At 41.7% G+C, this 18,672-nt stretch overlaps 1 protein-coding gene across 19 annotated transcripts in view; it reads right to left on the reverse strand.

The window, feature by feature from the left end:
• Nucleotides 1-18,672, reverse strand: part of Pdlim5 (PDZ and LIM domain 5) — a 168,053-nt gene that overhangs the window by 23,954 nt on the left and 125,427 nt on the right. For 10 of the 19 annotated variants that reach the window (XM_087632633.1, XM_087632630.1, XM_087632627.1 and 7 more), the window contains one exon: nt 14,747-14,812. The exons of the other annotated variants lie outside the window; for them this stretch is intronic. In XM_087632633.1, coding sequence (XP_087488759.1) covers nt 14,747-14,812 — 66 coding nt within the window. The remainder of the gene's footprint in view (nt 1-14,746; nt 14,813-18,672) is intronic. 19 annotated transcript variants of the gene reach the window in all.

The following is an 18,672-nucleotide window of genomic DNA, read 5'->3' on the forward strand; positions in this document are numbered from 1 at the left end:
TTTTTTTTTTTGGTTCTTTTTTTCGGAGCTGGGGACCGAACCCAGCCCCAGGGGTTGGGGATTTAGCTCAGCGGTAGAGCACTTGCCTAGGAAGCGCAAGGCCCTGGGTTCGGTCCCCAGCTCCGAAAAAAAGAAAAAGAAAAAAGAAATTAAAGAAAAGAGAAGAGGGAAACTGTTGCATCATCAACAAATTATTGCTACCACTTAACAGATGAAAAACACGGGGCCAAGAATGGAAGTGACTGCCATGGACATGGAGTTAAGCAACTGGCTGATGAACTACTCAGCAGTGAGCCATGGACTTGGCTCGACCACTATGAGTGAGAATGATTTATGCCTTTGTTCAGTGTAAGAAAGGTCACAGACCAGCAGACAACTGATTGTGTTACAGTACAGTTCAGTTCAGATATTAAAATGTCTCTGAGAGGTACTCCTGACATGGCTTTGTGTCCCCATCCACGGTGCTAGGAGATGGCGGTAGACCTATCTTTTACAAGGAGGGCCTAGTAGCTTACACCCCAGCATGGTCTCTTGATATGGGCTGTGAGATAGACAGGCTTCCTCTGCCATGCACTCCTGTAAGGATGAGACTTCATTTCAGATTCACAAGCTAAAAAGGACAATAGACTGAAATTGCAAAATCTGTGTATGAATAGTGTGTCTTAGGCTGGGTTTCTATTCCTGCACAAAACATGCTGACCAAGAAGCAAGTTGGGGAGGAAAAGGTTTATTCAGCTTACACTTCCACACTGCTGTTCATCACCAAAGGAAGTCAGGACTGGAACTCACACAGGGTAGGAACTTGGAGGCAGGATGCAGAAGCCATGGAGGAATGCTGCTTACTGGCTTGCTTCCCCTGGCTTGCACCAGCCTAGGGATGGCACTACCCACAATGGGCTGGGTCCTCCCACCCTGATCACTTATTGAGAAAATGTCTTACAGCTGGATCTCATGGAGGTGTTTCCTCAAAGGAGGCTCCTTTCTCTGTAATAACTCCAGATGTGTCAAGTTGACACACAGAACCAGCCAGTACATAGTGTGACTGTTGCTGGGTATGCAACTGCCCTCTAATTGGATCTGAGGCCTACTCCATAGAGAATCCATATGGATTCTAGTTCTATAAGCCTATCTAAGAAGTGGCAAGGAGAATTCTTCTCCAAGTAGGGTACCTATGTTGACATAGTTATTAATCTGCCTTCTAAATATATGTTTGTACCTATTGAGCAAAAGTTCTTAGCTTTAATCAGAGAAGCCTTCCATTACTGTGAACTGGGAGTGAAATGTAGAGACTTGTGGATGTCCATGAAGCTGAGAATACATGACAGTTGAGGACTCATCCTAAACTATATATTTATATGCAAAAGACTCCAAGGCTTGGACAACTCTATGGGAAGTATATAGGAATAGGAACATACAGTGACAGGCTATGAAATGCCAACCTCAAGATTCCACACAGCCATTTGCACTCACGAATTCACAGCTGTAGTTACCTGCTCTGGATCTACACAAGACAGGTCCCATCAGTGATCAGTTACAGAAGTGGAAGGAGCTCACAGGACTCTTGTGATTTGCAACTCGAGTTCTACCAATTACTTTGCAATTAACAATCAAGTGTAAATGCATGAGTGGCAGAATTTTCCTTCACTGTGAATACAGCACACTCATAGATTTTATGTACTAGACAGTGGACTAACCACTGAACTAAGGGCTTTTGCTAGTGTCTAGGAGAGGAGGAGTCATTGTCTCCGGCTGTGTGCCTCCTGCTGAGCCTACCAAGCTGCAGTGGATAGCTCCAAGCCCATTGTCCTTGGACGCCCTGCTTAAACTCCGTAGGTCACAAACAAGGCAAGCAGATGGGAACTTGAGAAGGAGACTTGAAGAGCGTGGTTAAGCAGGGAGAGGTGGAAGGTGTGTGAAAGTGGTCAGTCAGTATGTACCACATACATTTGTATAAGTTGTCAAATACCTAATTTATTTTAAAGATCTTAAGAGTAGTAAGGAAAACAAGCATCCAATCTTTTAATGTTCATTATCTCAGGTATTTTTTCTCCAATAGAAAGCTGATTGACACATGGGGTAAGTGGTAGGAGGTAGAAAGATAGCATGTTTATCTATATAGCTGTTCCACTGTGATTCAGCAAGTACGTTGGGTAGTTTTATTTGTTCATTTGACATAATCCTAGACAGAGCTTGGAAGATAAATTATGGATGAGGAATTGCCACCATCAGATTGTAATCTGTCATATCCGTGGGAGCATTTACTTGATTAGTAATTGATGTGGGAGGGCCCAGGCCACTGCAGGCAGCGCCACCACTGGTTAAGTGGTTCTGGATTACAGAAGAAAGCAAGCTATGCAAGTCATGAAATGCACACCAGTACACTGTGTTCCTCCATGGCTTCCACTTCAGTCCCTGCAACCAGATTAACCTTGAGTTCCTGACCTGACTTCCCTTCACAATGGGTTGTAAGCTAGACGATGAGATAAGCACTTTCCTCTCAGAGCTGCAGGGGTCATGGTGTCTACCACAGCAACAGAAAGCAAACTAGGATAGCAGTCATGTTCAAAACGTCCGATAGAAAGGCATACTACTAAGCAAGAATACGCAATAGATGAGGACATTGATATCTTGGTCCTCAGATGGGTGAACCCTTTGAAAGACTTTTTACTGCTATTCATCTCGGTACAGTATGAATAGTGAACATGTGAACTCAGGAGCAATATCTAAAGCGGCGAGAATGACAAGAGTCACAGCATATTCACGCTTGAGTTATAGACTGAACTACAATTCAGCGATAGCAGAAAAGAGAGGTGCTCCTTGGATAGAGAGCAAGCAGTGTTAAGTACTTTAAAGACAGATAGATAGGAGAAAATGTAAGAGAATATACCACAGAAGCCAATAAAAGTATAGGTGGTAAATCTGGCCCCTAAATGACATTCAATTCTGAAGTCTTTGTCTCTTATGTATTCATTCATTCAAACACATACGAACCAATTATAAGCCGTGTTCTTTGCCAGTGAGTGCTTCGATTCACTAAAATATGAAGGCAAATGTTATCCTCAAGTGTTATGGTAAATATTAAAAAGGCTGTAATTTTTTATCCTGTGTTAGTGCCAACACCCATAGGGCCACATGGCACTGTGGGGTAGTTATGTCTCAGCAGCTCCACACTGCCCCCAAGTCCTCTCGGACCCAGGTGGTCTGCAAGCCGTTCCAGCATGGCAAGGTCCCTTGAGTTTAGTTCTCCAGCACCCGTGGGGCCGTATGGATCTAACCACAATTCATCTCTGGTTAGTATCTCTTCTGGAGGCTCTCTGCTAGCTGTGAACTCTCTGGTTCCAGCTACCAGGTAAAATCAGGGCTCTAGAAGTCCAGCATGGGCTGGCCTATCGCAACTCCCTGCCAGGGACGCTGCCCACACTCCCCGCAACTTCCCCTGGTAGTTAAGGCATAAACTCCCAACTACCCGGTAAAATCATGACTCAGTAAGCTGTAATTTATCAACCAGATTTATCTGCTGAACTCTCAATCCACAATACATCCACACGATAAACTCAGAACCAAATGATAAAAGATATAAACCGCCACCTAGATAAGATAAATTGACCTATAGAAATCCATCCCTTAAGAAATATACCTAATTGCCTAGAGCCATTCAAGACCACCCAGATCTGGGTCATCCTTCTCCCACCTCCTAACTTTCTGATCATAATCAAGATGATTAATTTCTGCTATTTTAATTTTTAATTTCTTTACTAAGCTGCCCTAGCTCACTTCAGTTGTCAATGTGACCCAGCCTAGAGTCATCTGAAGGCACCTCAAACTGAGGGACTGCTTCGATCAGGTTGACCTGTAGCATATCTGTGAGGGAGCCCGATGTGGAAGGAACGTGCGTACGGTGGGTGGCACCATCCCTAGCAGGTGGGACTGAGCTATACAAGGATGCTGGCAGAGCACGAGCCAGAGAGGAAGCAAGAGAACGGCCAGCAAGCAGCCTTTGCCTGTGGTTTCTGTTTTAGTTCCTGCCCAACATCCCACAATGATGGACTGGTCTGTAAGTCTAAGCCAAATACGCCCTTTCCTCCTCAGACTGTTTCTGGTCAGAGTGCTTTATCACAGCAGCAGAAAACAAACTAGAACATGAGCATACTTGGATAATTTAGGGAAAATGTATGAAAGCATTATTTTTTTTTTCCTTTTTGTTGTAAAAACAGAACAAACTTGTCCTAGTGCCTCTAACGGCTTAGATTATATTAAGACATGAAAATATTTTAAGTCTATTTTAATTTCCACAATAATATTTTCTTTCTTTAAACATGGCTATCTATTCTTCAAATGTAGCATATATATGTAAGATTGGATTTCTTATGTTTAAAAACAATTAAAAGAGTATGCGTTTGTGTTTGTACAGTTTTGAATGAGTAAGCAACAAAGCAAATTATGGGAATTAACCTAGAAGTAACCATAAACTTCTGATTTCTTATAAAAACCGTGTAATACTTTACTCTCCTTGTCAGAAGAATGAGCTGATTTTTAAAATGTTAACGAATATGAATGTTACCAGAAAGAAAAGAGACAAGTGTCCACTGTCCTGGCTCAGCTTTCAGAAATCATATGTGAGTTTATGATGTGAAAAATAACCGTTTGAACTGCAAGGAGCGTTCCTATTTGAAACACTGAAGCTAATCCTGGGCTTGTATAAATAACTGGTCCATATCAAAGCGACACTCTGCCCCTTTTGAATTGTAATTCAGCAGCCGAGTGTGTTCTCAAAGGTATGGTAGCAATTTTACACACACTCGATCGAGTAGCAGTGTGGCCACACAAGTGCATAGTACTGTGGACAGTGAGTCCTTTCTTCTCTGCCCCTTCCCAAACATCTTAAACAGATGGTGGCCAAGAGAAAACAGGGTCTGTGCATTTTTCTATCAAGCTCCTTATGCTGAAAGCATAAACAACAGTCTACTTTTCATAATCCAGGCGTGAAATTATACGCAGCAAAAATGGAAAGAGTTAAGCCAAGATCCAAGATCAGAGGACACTCGGAGGTTTGTGCAATTTTTATGAAGTGGAATCAAGGACTTGCTTAATTCAATGATTAAAAGCAAAATTGGAGAGATTAAACTATTATCATCTATGTAAGCAGTGGGGAATGCTGGCATGTATGCCATGAAGAACTGGAACAGGTGCACCCAAGGCTAAGTATCGAATGTCACTGCTACCTCATGAGGACAGCCTCTCCCATTAGCAGCCATCCTTTCAACGTTAAGAACTCAGATTAGACTGGATCTAGAAAGTCTTAATTAAAGTGAATAGAGGAACTTGGATTAGGCACCATTCTCTTTAAATTTTTTTATACTGCATGTTACCAAATACTACTCAGTACACAGACTTGCCTATTTCTCTCTATTAAGCTTACACAAAAATTTTCTTTGGGTCACAGCTGCAATTTCTCAGCATATAAAAAACACAAGATGCTAACACATGGGATTTTACTATACTAATTAAAGTCAGCAAATAATTTCATTTATCATAATTTGTGCAGCGTTTTCTGAATAATTGCGTTATTGTTGCTATGTATGACATGCGGTGGGAAGTAATGTAACTTTGGAACTTTTATCGTGGGGCGCCAGCATTACTCGTATCATGAAAAAGAATACAGAGCAAAAGAAACAAGAAAGGACTCAAACAAACATTTATTTATTTTTGAAAATAATCTAAAAATCTTATTTAGCATGTGTCTGCGTGTTTGTGTATGTGCCACGGCACACACGAGATGGTCAGGGTTCGATAGGCAGGAGTCGGTCCATCATGAGGTGCCTAGGTATCAAATGACGCTCATAAAGGGTGATGTCAGGCACATAACTGCTCAGCTATTTACCTGAACAAACATTACAGTAAAACGCAAAACTGGGGTGTGGCTTATAACTCAGGAATATTAAAAAGGGTTGTCAGCCTTATCTGCAGCCTGTGGAGCCCGTTCAGTTGTAAAATGCTGGCCACGCAAACATGAAGACTGGTGCTTGGATCCTCAGTACCCTCATAAAGCCAGGCACGGTGACAGCATGTAAATCCCAGGCACGGTGAGGAAAGAGAAGCCTTAGGGCTTGCTGCTAGCCAGTCTAGATAAACTGAGAATCATCTAGACTTGACTACATCTGGAACTAACTGAAACCCAAGAGGCTGGGGATACTTATGGGGAATCCTTTCCTTGATTAAATCATTTAAAATTGGAAGACTCACTTTTGATCCAGATCCTTTGATGTGGAAACATCCACCTTTAATCTGGGTCCCACCAGATTTAACTTTAAATCTTAAAATTAAAGTTAGTGGACAAGGAAGAAGGAAGCTCTTCTCTTTGCCTGTTTGTCCTCACTCTTTCGGGCAAGCCTACTCCTGTGTGGGCACTGGGCCTACTTTTTCAGGATTCTGGCATATACTGAATGGAAGACCAGCTGAGACATCTAGCCTTATGGACTGATCAACTGCCGGATTCCTGGACCTTCAGTTGGTAGACAGCCATTGATGGACTCCTGGACCACAGCCTATAAGCCCTTCTAATAAACCCCATATTTCATATATTCATTATATAAGTTCTCTTCCTCTAGAGAACCCTGACTAATACACCATGCCTAAAAAAAAAAAAAATGGAAGCAATCAAGGAAGACATGACATTGACCTCCATCCTCAACACATAAAAACATGTGCATCCATACACACATAGAAAAATGGATATTGCATTTCTGGCTAGGTATGGTGGTCCTCGCCTACAATTCTGCTATTAAAATGTTGAAGCAGGGGGTCATGAGTTCAGGTCAACTTTAGCTACAGAGTGAGTTTGGAAGCAGACTGGACTATATAACTATAAAAATAACTGTAATTTTGAGTGTATTTGCACAAGAAAGTATGTAAGTATATATATTATTTCATAGTTTTCAAGATGCAATAAAATGTTTACCATCTTCTTAATAAAAACAAACAAACAAACAAACAGCCTAATTTCAGTGAAAAGGAAGGAAGAGAAGAAACAGGACTCAAAGTACCCATAGAAATAGAATCATTATTAGCCAGACAAGGATAAGACTGACATAGGAAGAAAAAAAAAGATAAAAATGCAAGATTTTATCATGTTAAATGATGCCGTTTTCTAAGCTGCAGCATTAGAAATGCCATCATTCGTGCTCAGCTTCCCAATCTGGAAAACAATAACTTCCACCAAACAGGAAGAAAGAAAGTGAAGCAGTGTAAAGGAAATGCTACCTACATTACAGAATGTGCACAAAACGCTTCATAAATGTGAGGTGTCAAACTCAACATGAGACTTGATCTGATTAACAAAGAATCCAATGATTAAAACAATCCTTAACTAGACTCAGTATTTACACCAATAACTCAACTTGAAAGATATACCCAAGGATAAGCACCTGCCTCTGAACATCTTTTAGCTACAGATAAGCAAATAAGTAATAACATGTGAAACGGGGTTAATACTACAACTTTCTGGTCCATAGGGAGCTGTACTCTTGAGAGGTTTGGGCTTGTTGGAGTGGGTCTGGCTGGGCTCTGAGGTTTCAGGAGCTTAAGCCAGGGCCAGTGGCTCACTCTCCCTTCCTGCTGCCTACTAATCTGGATGTAGAACTCTCAGCTCCTTCTCCAGCATCCTGTCTGCCTGCCATCAGGATTTTTACCATGATAATGAACTGTAAGAAACCCCCAATTAAACGTTTTCCTTCTTGAGAGTTGCTATAGTCATCTGCAATAAAAACCCAACTAAGACAGCAAATATTTAAATACATCACTGAAGCCTGGAAATAGCCTTGGGTGATATGTAAAGAAATGAGCATGGCCATGCTTCAATAAAACTTTATTTAAAACAACTGATAGCAGGTAGTCCAGATGTGACCAAGGACATCTGAATCAAATGTATGAAGTATGAGTGGTGACTCTCTAAGAAAATCATTTATGACAGATCTAGAATCTTTCTCTTATAAAAAGGGTGAGTATGCTAGCATGAGATGTTAGTGTGAGAAGCATGTAGGGTTTCTACAGATGTGCCCTAGACACATTACAGATGTGCTATATGATGGCATTAGTGATTACATCACAACCCTAAACAGACTCCAACACCAAAACAGCTCCCATGGAAAACATTTGCAAAAAGAGAAAGTGAATAGTTCACGTGTTACTCTCATTTTTCCCCTAAGAATCCTGATTTTAAATTCGAATGGATTTTCTCTATGAAGACAGCAAGCATATTCTCTCCATCACAATCCGATTCTGACAGTGGGCAGCTCCACTCAGGACTTTGTAGTGAGTGAACTATTTAATGATGTAAAAATGCAGGGACCAGATGGCAATAAAATATTATTAGAAGAGATGAAATACATGTAACTTGTAGCAATTTACTTACTCATACAAAAAATTTAAAAATAGAACCAATGCATCCATCCATCCAAGCTGAGCAAATCTTGTTACCTCGACTTATTAGTGCAGCACAAAGCCTGCAATGAAATTTGGGGTGGCTGTAATATCAGTAATTTCCCTTCTCACCCCTATCTACTTTAGCCTTCAAATAAAGATAGAATTTATATCCACTTAGAACTGAGATGAGCATCATTCAGTCTTGGATCTAATCAAATCTCACAAATAAATGAGTCTTTCTTGGAAAGAAAAATAGCATATCAGATCTCTCCCCAGCACTGTCTACTCATAATGAAGCAAAAGGCTGCATTTTACTTCAGAACTGTACACCACAGTTCAAGCATCACGGAATAAAGGGGTGGATTAACTAAATCATAGCTAAGAGGTCTGAATTTTAAACGTGAAGTTTAGATGCAAACAATATGCCACCCAAAACAGATTTAACAGCCAGGTACATTGCTAATTCTCTCTGTCCTCAACAAGAAGTCTCTCTATGCCATCCCTTTGAGGTCTGGTCCCCTGATGTAATCACTAATGCCATCATGCGACACCAGAAACGTGCTATCTGGGGTCAAAGTAATAGTTCACTGTACTATAAACTGGAGAGCTCCTTTTACGTCTCTTAGAGCCTGTTAACTTGTTAGTAAGATAACAGTCAACTTAATTGTAACAATTTAAGGTGGAATATCATTAAAATGATTACTGCTAATGAACGATATCTACCATGTTACTGTTAGGTGATTCGGTTTAGTCTTCCTAGGCTGCCTCTGTATTCAAGTAGGGATATGAATTCTCCCTCAACAGAGAGTGAAGAAGTTCTATAGTCAACTAAGTGCTCTGTAAACTACGGCTTGTCACTTTCCTTTACCTCTGATCCCATCACAGGTACTGTTCCCTAAATACCTCTAACTCATCACTCTTTTATAATACAATAGAAACGTGCTCATTTGTATTGTGCTTCTCCAAAACGCAGCCTATATTCTCTAAAAAGCACCGATTTTATACTTTGACATCACCACCAGTTAAGGTTCCCCTGCTTTTATGAAAACACACTTGTGTCTTAAAGGAAAAGCAAGTACTCGCCGTGCAAACAGCAAGCAGGAGAGCTTAGCACAGATTTACATCTATGCTATGAAGTATGTTTACATCTGTGCTAAAGAAGTGTGTGGCATGCTCACAGAACCCCAGCAGTGCCAAGAACTGAGGGCCAATCTAGTTTAAATAAATAATGGCCTTCAGGTTCAGTGAGAGACCCTGTCACAAAAACATCCTGGAGAATGAGAGGAAGACGCCACCCTCTGTCCCTAACAGGGACATCACAGGCAAGCATACCCACCCGAGTGCTCACACTCCTGCACCATATATACTCACATACCAAAAAGAAAAGAGCAAGCATTTAATAAAAACTGATTCTTATAAAGAGAACAAGAGCTGGGTGTACGGGTTCCTGTCTGTCATCTCAGCACCTGGGAGAAGAGTCGTTTGATGAGTTTGAGGCCGATAAAGGCTATAGAGCGAGGCTCTACTTAAATTAGTAAGGAAATCGGTGCTTTTTCAATAGGGAACATCAGAAGTTAGGTATGCTAAACACTAAATGGCATACGCCCACTGTGTTTGAGAATCTCGCCATAATATCAGGTCAATGCTTTAATCAAAATAGCTATACTTGCATGGAAGCATTTAATAATAAAGCTATTTTTTTTAAATTCCTTCATCTCTTGCCACCGTCAGCTGACATGGAAACAGACAAGGCTCACCTGGAGCTGTGCATGCACACACCTGAGGACAGCCAGCGCTCAGGCGATGCTGCACCACACAAGAACTGTTAATGAAAACAGCAAAATGAGAAGACGCAGCAAATCTAACATTATGGCCAAAGAAAATGCTGGACAGTCTGTTGTCAACTCGACACAAGCCAGCATCATCTGTGAGGACGGAACGTATTAAGAAAACACCTCCATAGGCTGGGCTGTGGGCAGGCCTAGAGCACATTTTCTTAATTAGTGATTCCCTGGGAGGTGGGGGTGGGGAGGGGTCTGGAAATGTGGGTGGTGCCATCCCTGGGCTGGAGGTCCTGGGTTCTATAAGCCAACAAGCTGAGCAGGGCATGTGAAGTGAGCCAGGAAGCAGCACCCCTTCATGGCCTCTGCATCAGCTCCTGCCTCCAGGTTCCTGCCCTGTGTGAGCTCCTGCTGTCACTTCCTTCAGTGACTTGTCCTGTGGAAGTGCAAGGTGAAGAAACACTTTCCTCTAAGTTGCTTTCCTCAAGGTGTTTTGCACAGCAATAGAAACCTTAAGACACAAAACATCAAAATGCTTAATTTTAATGACTCTTTTACAAACTAAAGAAAATTCCAAACAGAAAATGTCAACTGAATATTAATCCATATATTGTTCAATGATTGGGGGAAAGAAATTTGGGGAAAGGTATCTATCTATCAAAGATAAACAATGTTAGTAAATTTATTATCATTTGCAGATCCTATCAACAATTTTGAAAATGAGAAGGAAATGTTTATTATGAGAAATAAGTGCATAAGCAAAAGGAAACTTGCATGAATCAGGCCATCAAAAGAGTAACAGTCACATTCGATTCAGATTTATATACTGTAACTTGACACATCACATTACAAACCAAATATATGGCAATGGCTTGCCTCAGCCATGGTATCAGTTGCCTATAACTAATTATAACCCTTTAGTGTCTATGGGAGATCTGTTTTAGAACCCCCATAGATACCAAAATCTCAAGACGCACAAGCCCTTTATGTAGTAGGCACTGCACTTGAATACAGCCTAAGCCCATCTTATACTTTTAAACTATCTCAGGTCTTTAGAGTAACTCTGGAAATGTCATACAAATAGTTGTTATATTGCACTGTTAAGGGAGTGGAGACGAGGAAAAATGTGTACTTTCAGTTCAGATTCGTTTTTTTCTCCCTGTAACATACATTTGAAATCCTAGGCTGACTAAATTCATGCAGGTAGATTCCTGGAATACGGCGTGTGGGGTTGGGAAGAGGTTGAATGTCTGTTTTCTCTAAGCTACACAATTAACATACTTCATCACTCTGACACTCTGACAATGAGTCCTGTACCACAACACCTTCCCTGGGAAAACAGTGGTTAAAGCAGCACCTGACTCAGGTGACGATGCTAAGAAGGTCACAGGTCTCTTCTCCCCAGAACTCTCTCCATTCCCATCACCAGTGTCTAGGAAGACTGCTATCTGCCATCACTAATCCTCTGATAGAACACCTCAATAACCTCTACCATGGGGTTCTCTCACTACAGAGAAGTCGGCATGGTCTGTTAAACCACCACAGATGTACTGACCTCTCAATCGAGCCACTCAATCATCTCAATAATCCCACTCTGCCACTACACAGATTACCCTATGACGTGCTTCCTGGCCAGGCGCTCTACTAATCCACTAATCCTACTTTCTCTGTTGACGCCAAAACATCCCACACAACTTGTACTTCCTTTAAAGCCTTAAGGTCTTGAGGTTCTTTGGGCCTTTCCTTTCCTTTCCTTTCCTTTCCTTTCCTTTCCTTTCCTTTCCTTTCCTTTCCTTTCCTTTCCTTTCCTTTCCTTTCCTTTCTTTCCTTTCCTTTTTGTATGCATAAACATGAAAATTTTATTCCTGAACAAAATAAAACTCCACCACAAACAAATATATTTTCCACCTCCAAGTTGTATTCCTTACTCAAGTGTTTTCTACTCCCCCTCTGCTGATGCCGAGTTCCACAACTGACCTGGGCCCTGTAATCAGAGTTACCTTTTCTCTGTACGTCTGTTGCTGATTTCTATGCAATATACTGGTGCTTTGTGCTCAAATTTACTATCCAAAGTAAGATGAGCCCAGGTCCCCAATATTCCCACTGCACTCCACTGCTTGGTCAATTGTTACAATGACTTCCTTATTTATTTATTTATTTATTTATTTATTTATTTACTTATTTATTTATAGAAAGAAAACCGGGCCCTGGTTAGGAACTGCTAATATTTGAGTTACTGGATAGAGGGCAGCAGGTGATTACAATAGTGCTTACAGTCACCTCCTCTAACTCTTAATTTGATGCTTCGTGAGGCTAGCAGCACGGCCTTATCCTCAGTGCTTTGGTATTTTTAAATAGCTGCTTTGTAGACACTGCTGTCACCTTTGTTCAGTAACACTTAAAGAAATCTGAAGCCCAAGAACACCGAACAATATGAAGGCAATACTGTGTCCCCCAAATTACATGAAAGGCTTCAAAATAAGGCATTTGGTCTATGGACTCTGTCACTAACATTTACTAAAGAAACTGCCACATACCAGGCAGGTGCTTTAAAGCAAGGACTGGTACAGTAAACCTTGGCCACGCCCTTCAAGGTCTATATAAGCAATTAAAGCGAACATAACGAATTCTAATGGTAAAGACATTGCCACAGTTGTATGGACCAAGGAGTAAGTGCCCCATTGTGTCTGACTAAAGGAGTTACAGGGTGGGAGACCAGGCCAAGTACTTCACACAAGAGCAGCCTGTACACAGCATGGAAGTGTGTGAATAAAGACTGTCAGCAACTTCTCACAACTGAACTAGAAACATATGGAGCAACCTTATGAAATGAGGCTGCAGAAGACAGTGGAGGTGAGGAGGAGACTCGCTGAAGGCCGGGGGAAGAAGCTACACTACCTGTAGCAGGGAACTCCAAACCACTAGACACAGGGAAGTTCTGTGACATCCATTTTGCTGGCTCACAACAGTATAACTTCTTGGTACTGTGATGACAGTGTCAAAGGTTGGAATCTGAACCCTTCCTGTTCTGCCTTCTAAGCACAGCAATATGCCAGATCGTGTGTCCACAACAGTGCTACAGGGGCACTTTAAGATCCTTATTTTAACAGAGATATAAGGTGAAGGCAGAAGGATCTCCAGGTTGAAGTCTGCCAGAACCATACAAGACCCTGTTTGAAAAAGCAGGAACATAAAACTGTAAAGGGTAGCCCTCTAGAACTACTCCTGGTGGGGCACACATTAAATACAGCAGAGCCACCCCTGCCACATACGAGAGGTCAGTGAACAATGGAGCCTGACCGAGAAGGCTCTGCTTATATTCCAGAAAGTTCATCATTTGCACTTTGTGTTTGATTAAGCTTATTAATTTATTCCAACACAAAATGACCCTCTGTGCCATCACGAAAAAATGTTTTACTACATTTGGTAAGACAGTAGTATTTTTATACATGTATTTGCATCTAGTGAGTTAAATTTACCTAATCTGCTAATCATAACTCACTAGGAATGTAGAAAAACCATTACATAGCAAATTAGGTCACCTACAGAACCACGGATATATGTTTTTAAACTATTAATATGAAATTTATAAAGGTTTAAAATACTCACCTAGCCATTTATTATTTATATTACTATGAAGCTTTCATGGATAACTGACAGATAGAAATATTGAAGCTGTAGGACGTAGCCCAGCGGTATAGCACATGCCTGGTTTGTATGAAGCCCTGTGATTCATCCCCACCTCTTCCAACAAACAAAAGTGATTCGATATAGCTTTTAGAAAATCCCAATTCTGACAAATAATAAGAAAAAACTCCATTTTTACGTGCCTCCCTAGACTCAAGTCACTGTTTCTGAAAGTCATTACATGTTATTTATGACAGTCACACTACACAGGCATGAGGGAAGTAGGCAGTAATGCTGCTGACCTGTTCGAAACAGCCTGACATCCTACCACCTTTTCTATCTTACTATTTTCATCTAGTCTATGAATTTTAGATATTTTGTACCTCAAAATAGCTTCTGGGACCAGCTAGCAAGTGTTTAATGATGAAGTGAAATGGCAGTGATGAGGAAGTGTCTATTCAACTATGTGAATATACAGAAAACCACAGTGCAGCGGGAACTGCTACACGACCGCTCAACCCCTCGCTGTCATCTAGGCTAGTATCACAGTTCTCTGGAAGGTGCCAGAGTACTACATACAAGTATATACTACATACTGTGTACCATGTACTAAATATACTACAGTGTATAGTACAGACAAGCTCGACAGCACGGCAAGGGAAACGTCTAATAAAGGCAGAGCTTCAGGAGACTTACAAGAAGTGAAGGACAGGCGCGGAATACACTAGAAGGTCTTATAATTTCAAAAAACCTTTTTGGTAAAGTCCTTCCTTTTGTTTTCTTTTGAGCTTTTTAGACTTTCAATTAAAAGTGCATGACCAATTCAATTACCAAAAAGAGCAGTAAATGTTTTTAAAATCAAGTCTTTCGCACTGTTTTCCACACTGTATAGCGCAGTAAGAAGCACGCTGCCTCACCTTTTGATCCAAAGCATATCTGTGTGTGCTGGCTTCTGACATCCCCACATTTCCTCATGGAGGTACCTCAAGAAACATGTTTATAAAATGACAGTTACTCACGGCGCTTTTAAACAGCACGTCCAATAGTCTGCTATGTTCTACACCACTCTGCTTTATCTGGGGGCATGCTGGCCATACACAGCAGGATACAGTCCCACACAGTAAAATGCTCTTCCTCATGAGGAAATGGAGCTGCTTATACTGATTCTGCCATAAACAATGCACACATGTGCCAAGTTACCAGAATGTACCCTGTAAAGATTTACAAACATGTCCCGACAAAACAGAGCTAAGTAAATGCTATCTCCAAGCTACCACCTTGACTTCAGATCACGTAAGTCGATCTCAGATTGGAACTTGCTCATTCCGACCCGCTCTCCCAGACAACCACGGGCATTATTCCGACACGCTTAGATCAAGTCTGCTTTCCTTTCCTTTTTGGATACTAGAGCAAAGCTATGAACTGACTAGAAAAACAAGCATGAAGCTCTTAGTGGGGCAGCGCCATGTCACTGGCTTTCATGCTGTGTGAGTCACGGTGGCCCAGTGACCTGCGCTGTCAGGTTTTGCTGCCCTTTGACCTGCACTGCCGCTTTCACAGGTGAACTGTGAAACAATCAAGAACCACCAACCATGCCCTAATTCCAAAGGACTTTCAAATCTTCATTAGGACTCTCCTAGAAATGTCAAATACTAACAGGATGTCCTAAAGGACTGTCATTTTCTCTTTCAAATGACATCTTCCAGGTACGGTATAATAGAAACATGAGAGGCTGGGAATTAACATTTTTTTAAATTCTACAAAATAATGTAAATTAATTAGCATCTGTCTAGTAAGAAAGCATTAACTGCTTATTTTTAGGTCCTCAGACTAAGGTAATAGCATTGTCTCAAAAGAATTTTCTATTTTGAGAAAAGGGTCAGGATGTAATTCAATTATAATTTCACAACAGGAAAATATTCTTGTTTGGCAATACTGTTTTATGATATATGTTAACAGATTATAACATTTTTCATATTAAACTATAGTTTCTCCATAAATACCATGTTTTAAACACTAGGCATATGGGTCATGACTACAGTTGCTGCTTGTCTGGTTTGATTATTCTCTTAAGACACAGAGAATAAAGTACTTTATCGCCCTCTTGTGGTGGTTTTAATGTAGTGTTTTCCCAGGGAATTTTTTACTTCGGGAAGAATATTTTCATACGAGTTTTTGAAATACCTAATCATCAGCTATATTTTCTGTCAGCACTTCAGCTCTGACCTTAGGAATGAAGTGCTTTTATTTTTTTTTTATTAACTTGAGTATTTCTTATATACATTTCGAGTGTTATTCCCTTTCCCGGTTTCCGGGCAAACATCCCCCTCCCCCCTCCCCTTCCTTATGGGTGTTCCCCTCCCAACCCTCCCCCCATTGCCGCCCTCCCCCCATAGACTAGTTCACTGGGGGTTCAGTCTTAGCAGGACCCAGGGCTTCCCCTTCCACTGGTGCTCTTACTAGGATATTCATTGCTACCTATGGGGTCAGAGTCCAGGGTCAGTCCATGTATAGTCTTTGGGTAGTGGCTTAGTCCCTGGAAGCTCTGGTTGCTTGGCATTGTTGTACTTTTGGGGTCTCGAGCCCCTTCAAGCTCTTCCAGTTCTTTCTCTGATTCCTTCAATAGGGGACCTATTCTCAGTTCAGTGGTTTGCTGCTGGCATTCGCCTCTGTATTTGCTGTATTCTGGCTGTGTCTCTCAGGAGCGATCTACATCCGGCTCCTGTCGGTCTGCACTTCTTTGCTTCATCCATCTTGTCTAATTGGGTGGCTGTATATGTATGGGCCACATGTGGGGCAGGCTCTGAATGGGTGTTCTGAAGTGCTTTTATTGTATAAGACACTGTCCTGACACATTCCAATTATATCAAAGCCTTTTCTTTTTTTTTCTTAAAAGTATTTTGGTATTAAATGCCCAAGCAATGTAACTAGTGAGTCCCTGTCACCACACAAGGGCTTGAGGAGAATGGAAATAACTCAATACGGATATGCTGTATCATGATTCCCCCCACAGAAATAGTCCAAAAGTGTCAGAGGCCAGTCTGAACATTTTGTGTTTAGAAATAATAGAGCAGTCTAATTCTCTTAAAGAGGTCTATGTTATATGTAATGACCTATCTTCTTTCCTCCAGACACAGATACAGCCAGCCCTCCATTCTGAAGTCTCTGTTTGGATAAAATGTATCTGAGGGGCAAAGAAGTCTGTGCAGACCATCTACACACTTCTATTCCACATCGTATCTCCTAAACAATACAGTATAGCAATATGTACATGTCACTTACGTTATGCTAAGTAGGCAGGGAACCTATAGACAGTGCGCAGAAGGATGTGCACACGCTTTGGTGACTCACTGAGTGCTGAGTGGTCTGCAAGAGCACGGATGGAGGACTACTGGAGCTTGGTCAACTTATTTAGTGGCTACGCCACTGACAAAAACAGTGTGTTCATCCCTGGAGACCTGCGAAACAGTGGAGCTTCCCCGTGGGACTTCTGAGCCTGTTTTGAAACCAGCATGGAATAGTGATAGGCGCAAGCTAGGGTTAACGGGAAAGCAGGGAGGACAGCAAGACATAGCATAGGTAAAGACTTTCTCAGTAGGACTCTGGCCATTGAGAAAAGAAGGCCAACGAAGGACAACTGAACCTATGAACTTGAAAAGGGTTCGTACCATAAAGTGGTCAATCAAGAAAGAGGTCCCTACAGAATTAAAAAACAACCTTTTACCAGGATACATCTAACAGAGAACTGGTATCTAGGGTAGACAAACAACTCACCAAGTAAACAACAAAACAAATGACCTAACCCCCAAAACGGGCTGTAAAACTGACCAAGGTTCTTCATGAGAAGAAATACAAATGACTAGCAAGGTGCTCAACATCTTTGGCCATCAGGGAAGACAAATTTTATGCCATTTTCAATAAGGGATCTGTGCATCTGCAAGAGAGCCTTGAGTCAACCTTCCATGCAGACTGAGGGACAATTCTCGGAGCTTCTCCGCAGAATCAACAGCATGTAACAAACACCACTATGACATGATACAAGCAACAACACGCTGATGAGGACCTGCACCAAAGCAATGGCTTCCCATGGCAAAGGAGAGAGCAGGCTTGATAAATGCTACACCAGAGAGCCTGTGAGCAACGGTTACTGCGCGAAGAAGTGTAGTCTAAAGTTCATAATCTGCTGCTGACCAGACTGTATTCCCCACCGTAGGAAATCACATCTTCAGGCGCACTGCATTTGAAATGTTACAGGACAGCAAGCATTTCAAAGGGCTTGAGGACGCTGGAGATCATCAGACACAGGGTTACAAATAATCAATGGTCAGGTTGTATACGGAACCTAGGTAACACATTATCCAGGCAAAGGGAAACACTGAGAAGATGCTGAGCTGAACTTGGGGTTGGTAAGTCCCAAAGCACAGTCCCATCCTTTTAACGGAGGCAGGGAGGGAGGGAGGGAGGGAGAGAGAGAGGTGCATGTGGTGCATGTGTGTATGTGTGTTCTGTGAAAGCCTGAGGCCAACCTTGTGGTGGATTGCCAGGTGTCATCTGTCTAGTTTCATGAGACAAGACCTCCCACTGGTCTGGGACTTGCTGAGTAGGCCAGGTTGGCAGGCTGTGGAGCACTAGGGGTCCTCCTGTTTCTGTCTCCCCATGCTTGGATTACAAGCACATACAGCTATGCAGGCTGTTTTATATGCATTCTGGGGTCCGAGCTCAGACCTTCTGGCTAATGACCACCTAAGCTATCTCCGTACTCCTCGCACAGCTACTTCTGTTATATACCTATAGGTGTTGCTTATGTTGGAGAAACAGTAGGTGGGTTAGACTTCCTGAATCT

This window comes from Rattus norvegicus, chromosome 2 (genome assembly GCF_021556685.1).
Source record: "Rattus norvegicus strain SHRSP/BbbUtx chromosome 2, alternate assembly SHRSP_T2T, whole genome shotgun sequence".
Taxonomy (NCBI): Eukaryota; Metazoa; Chordata; class Mammalia; order Rodentia; family Muridae; genus Rattus; species Rattus norvegicus.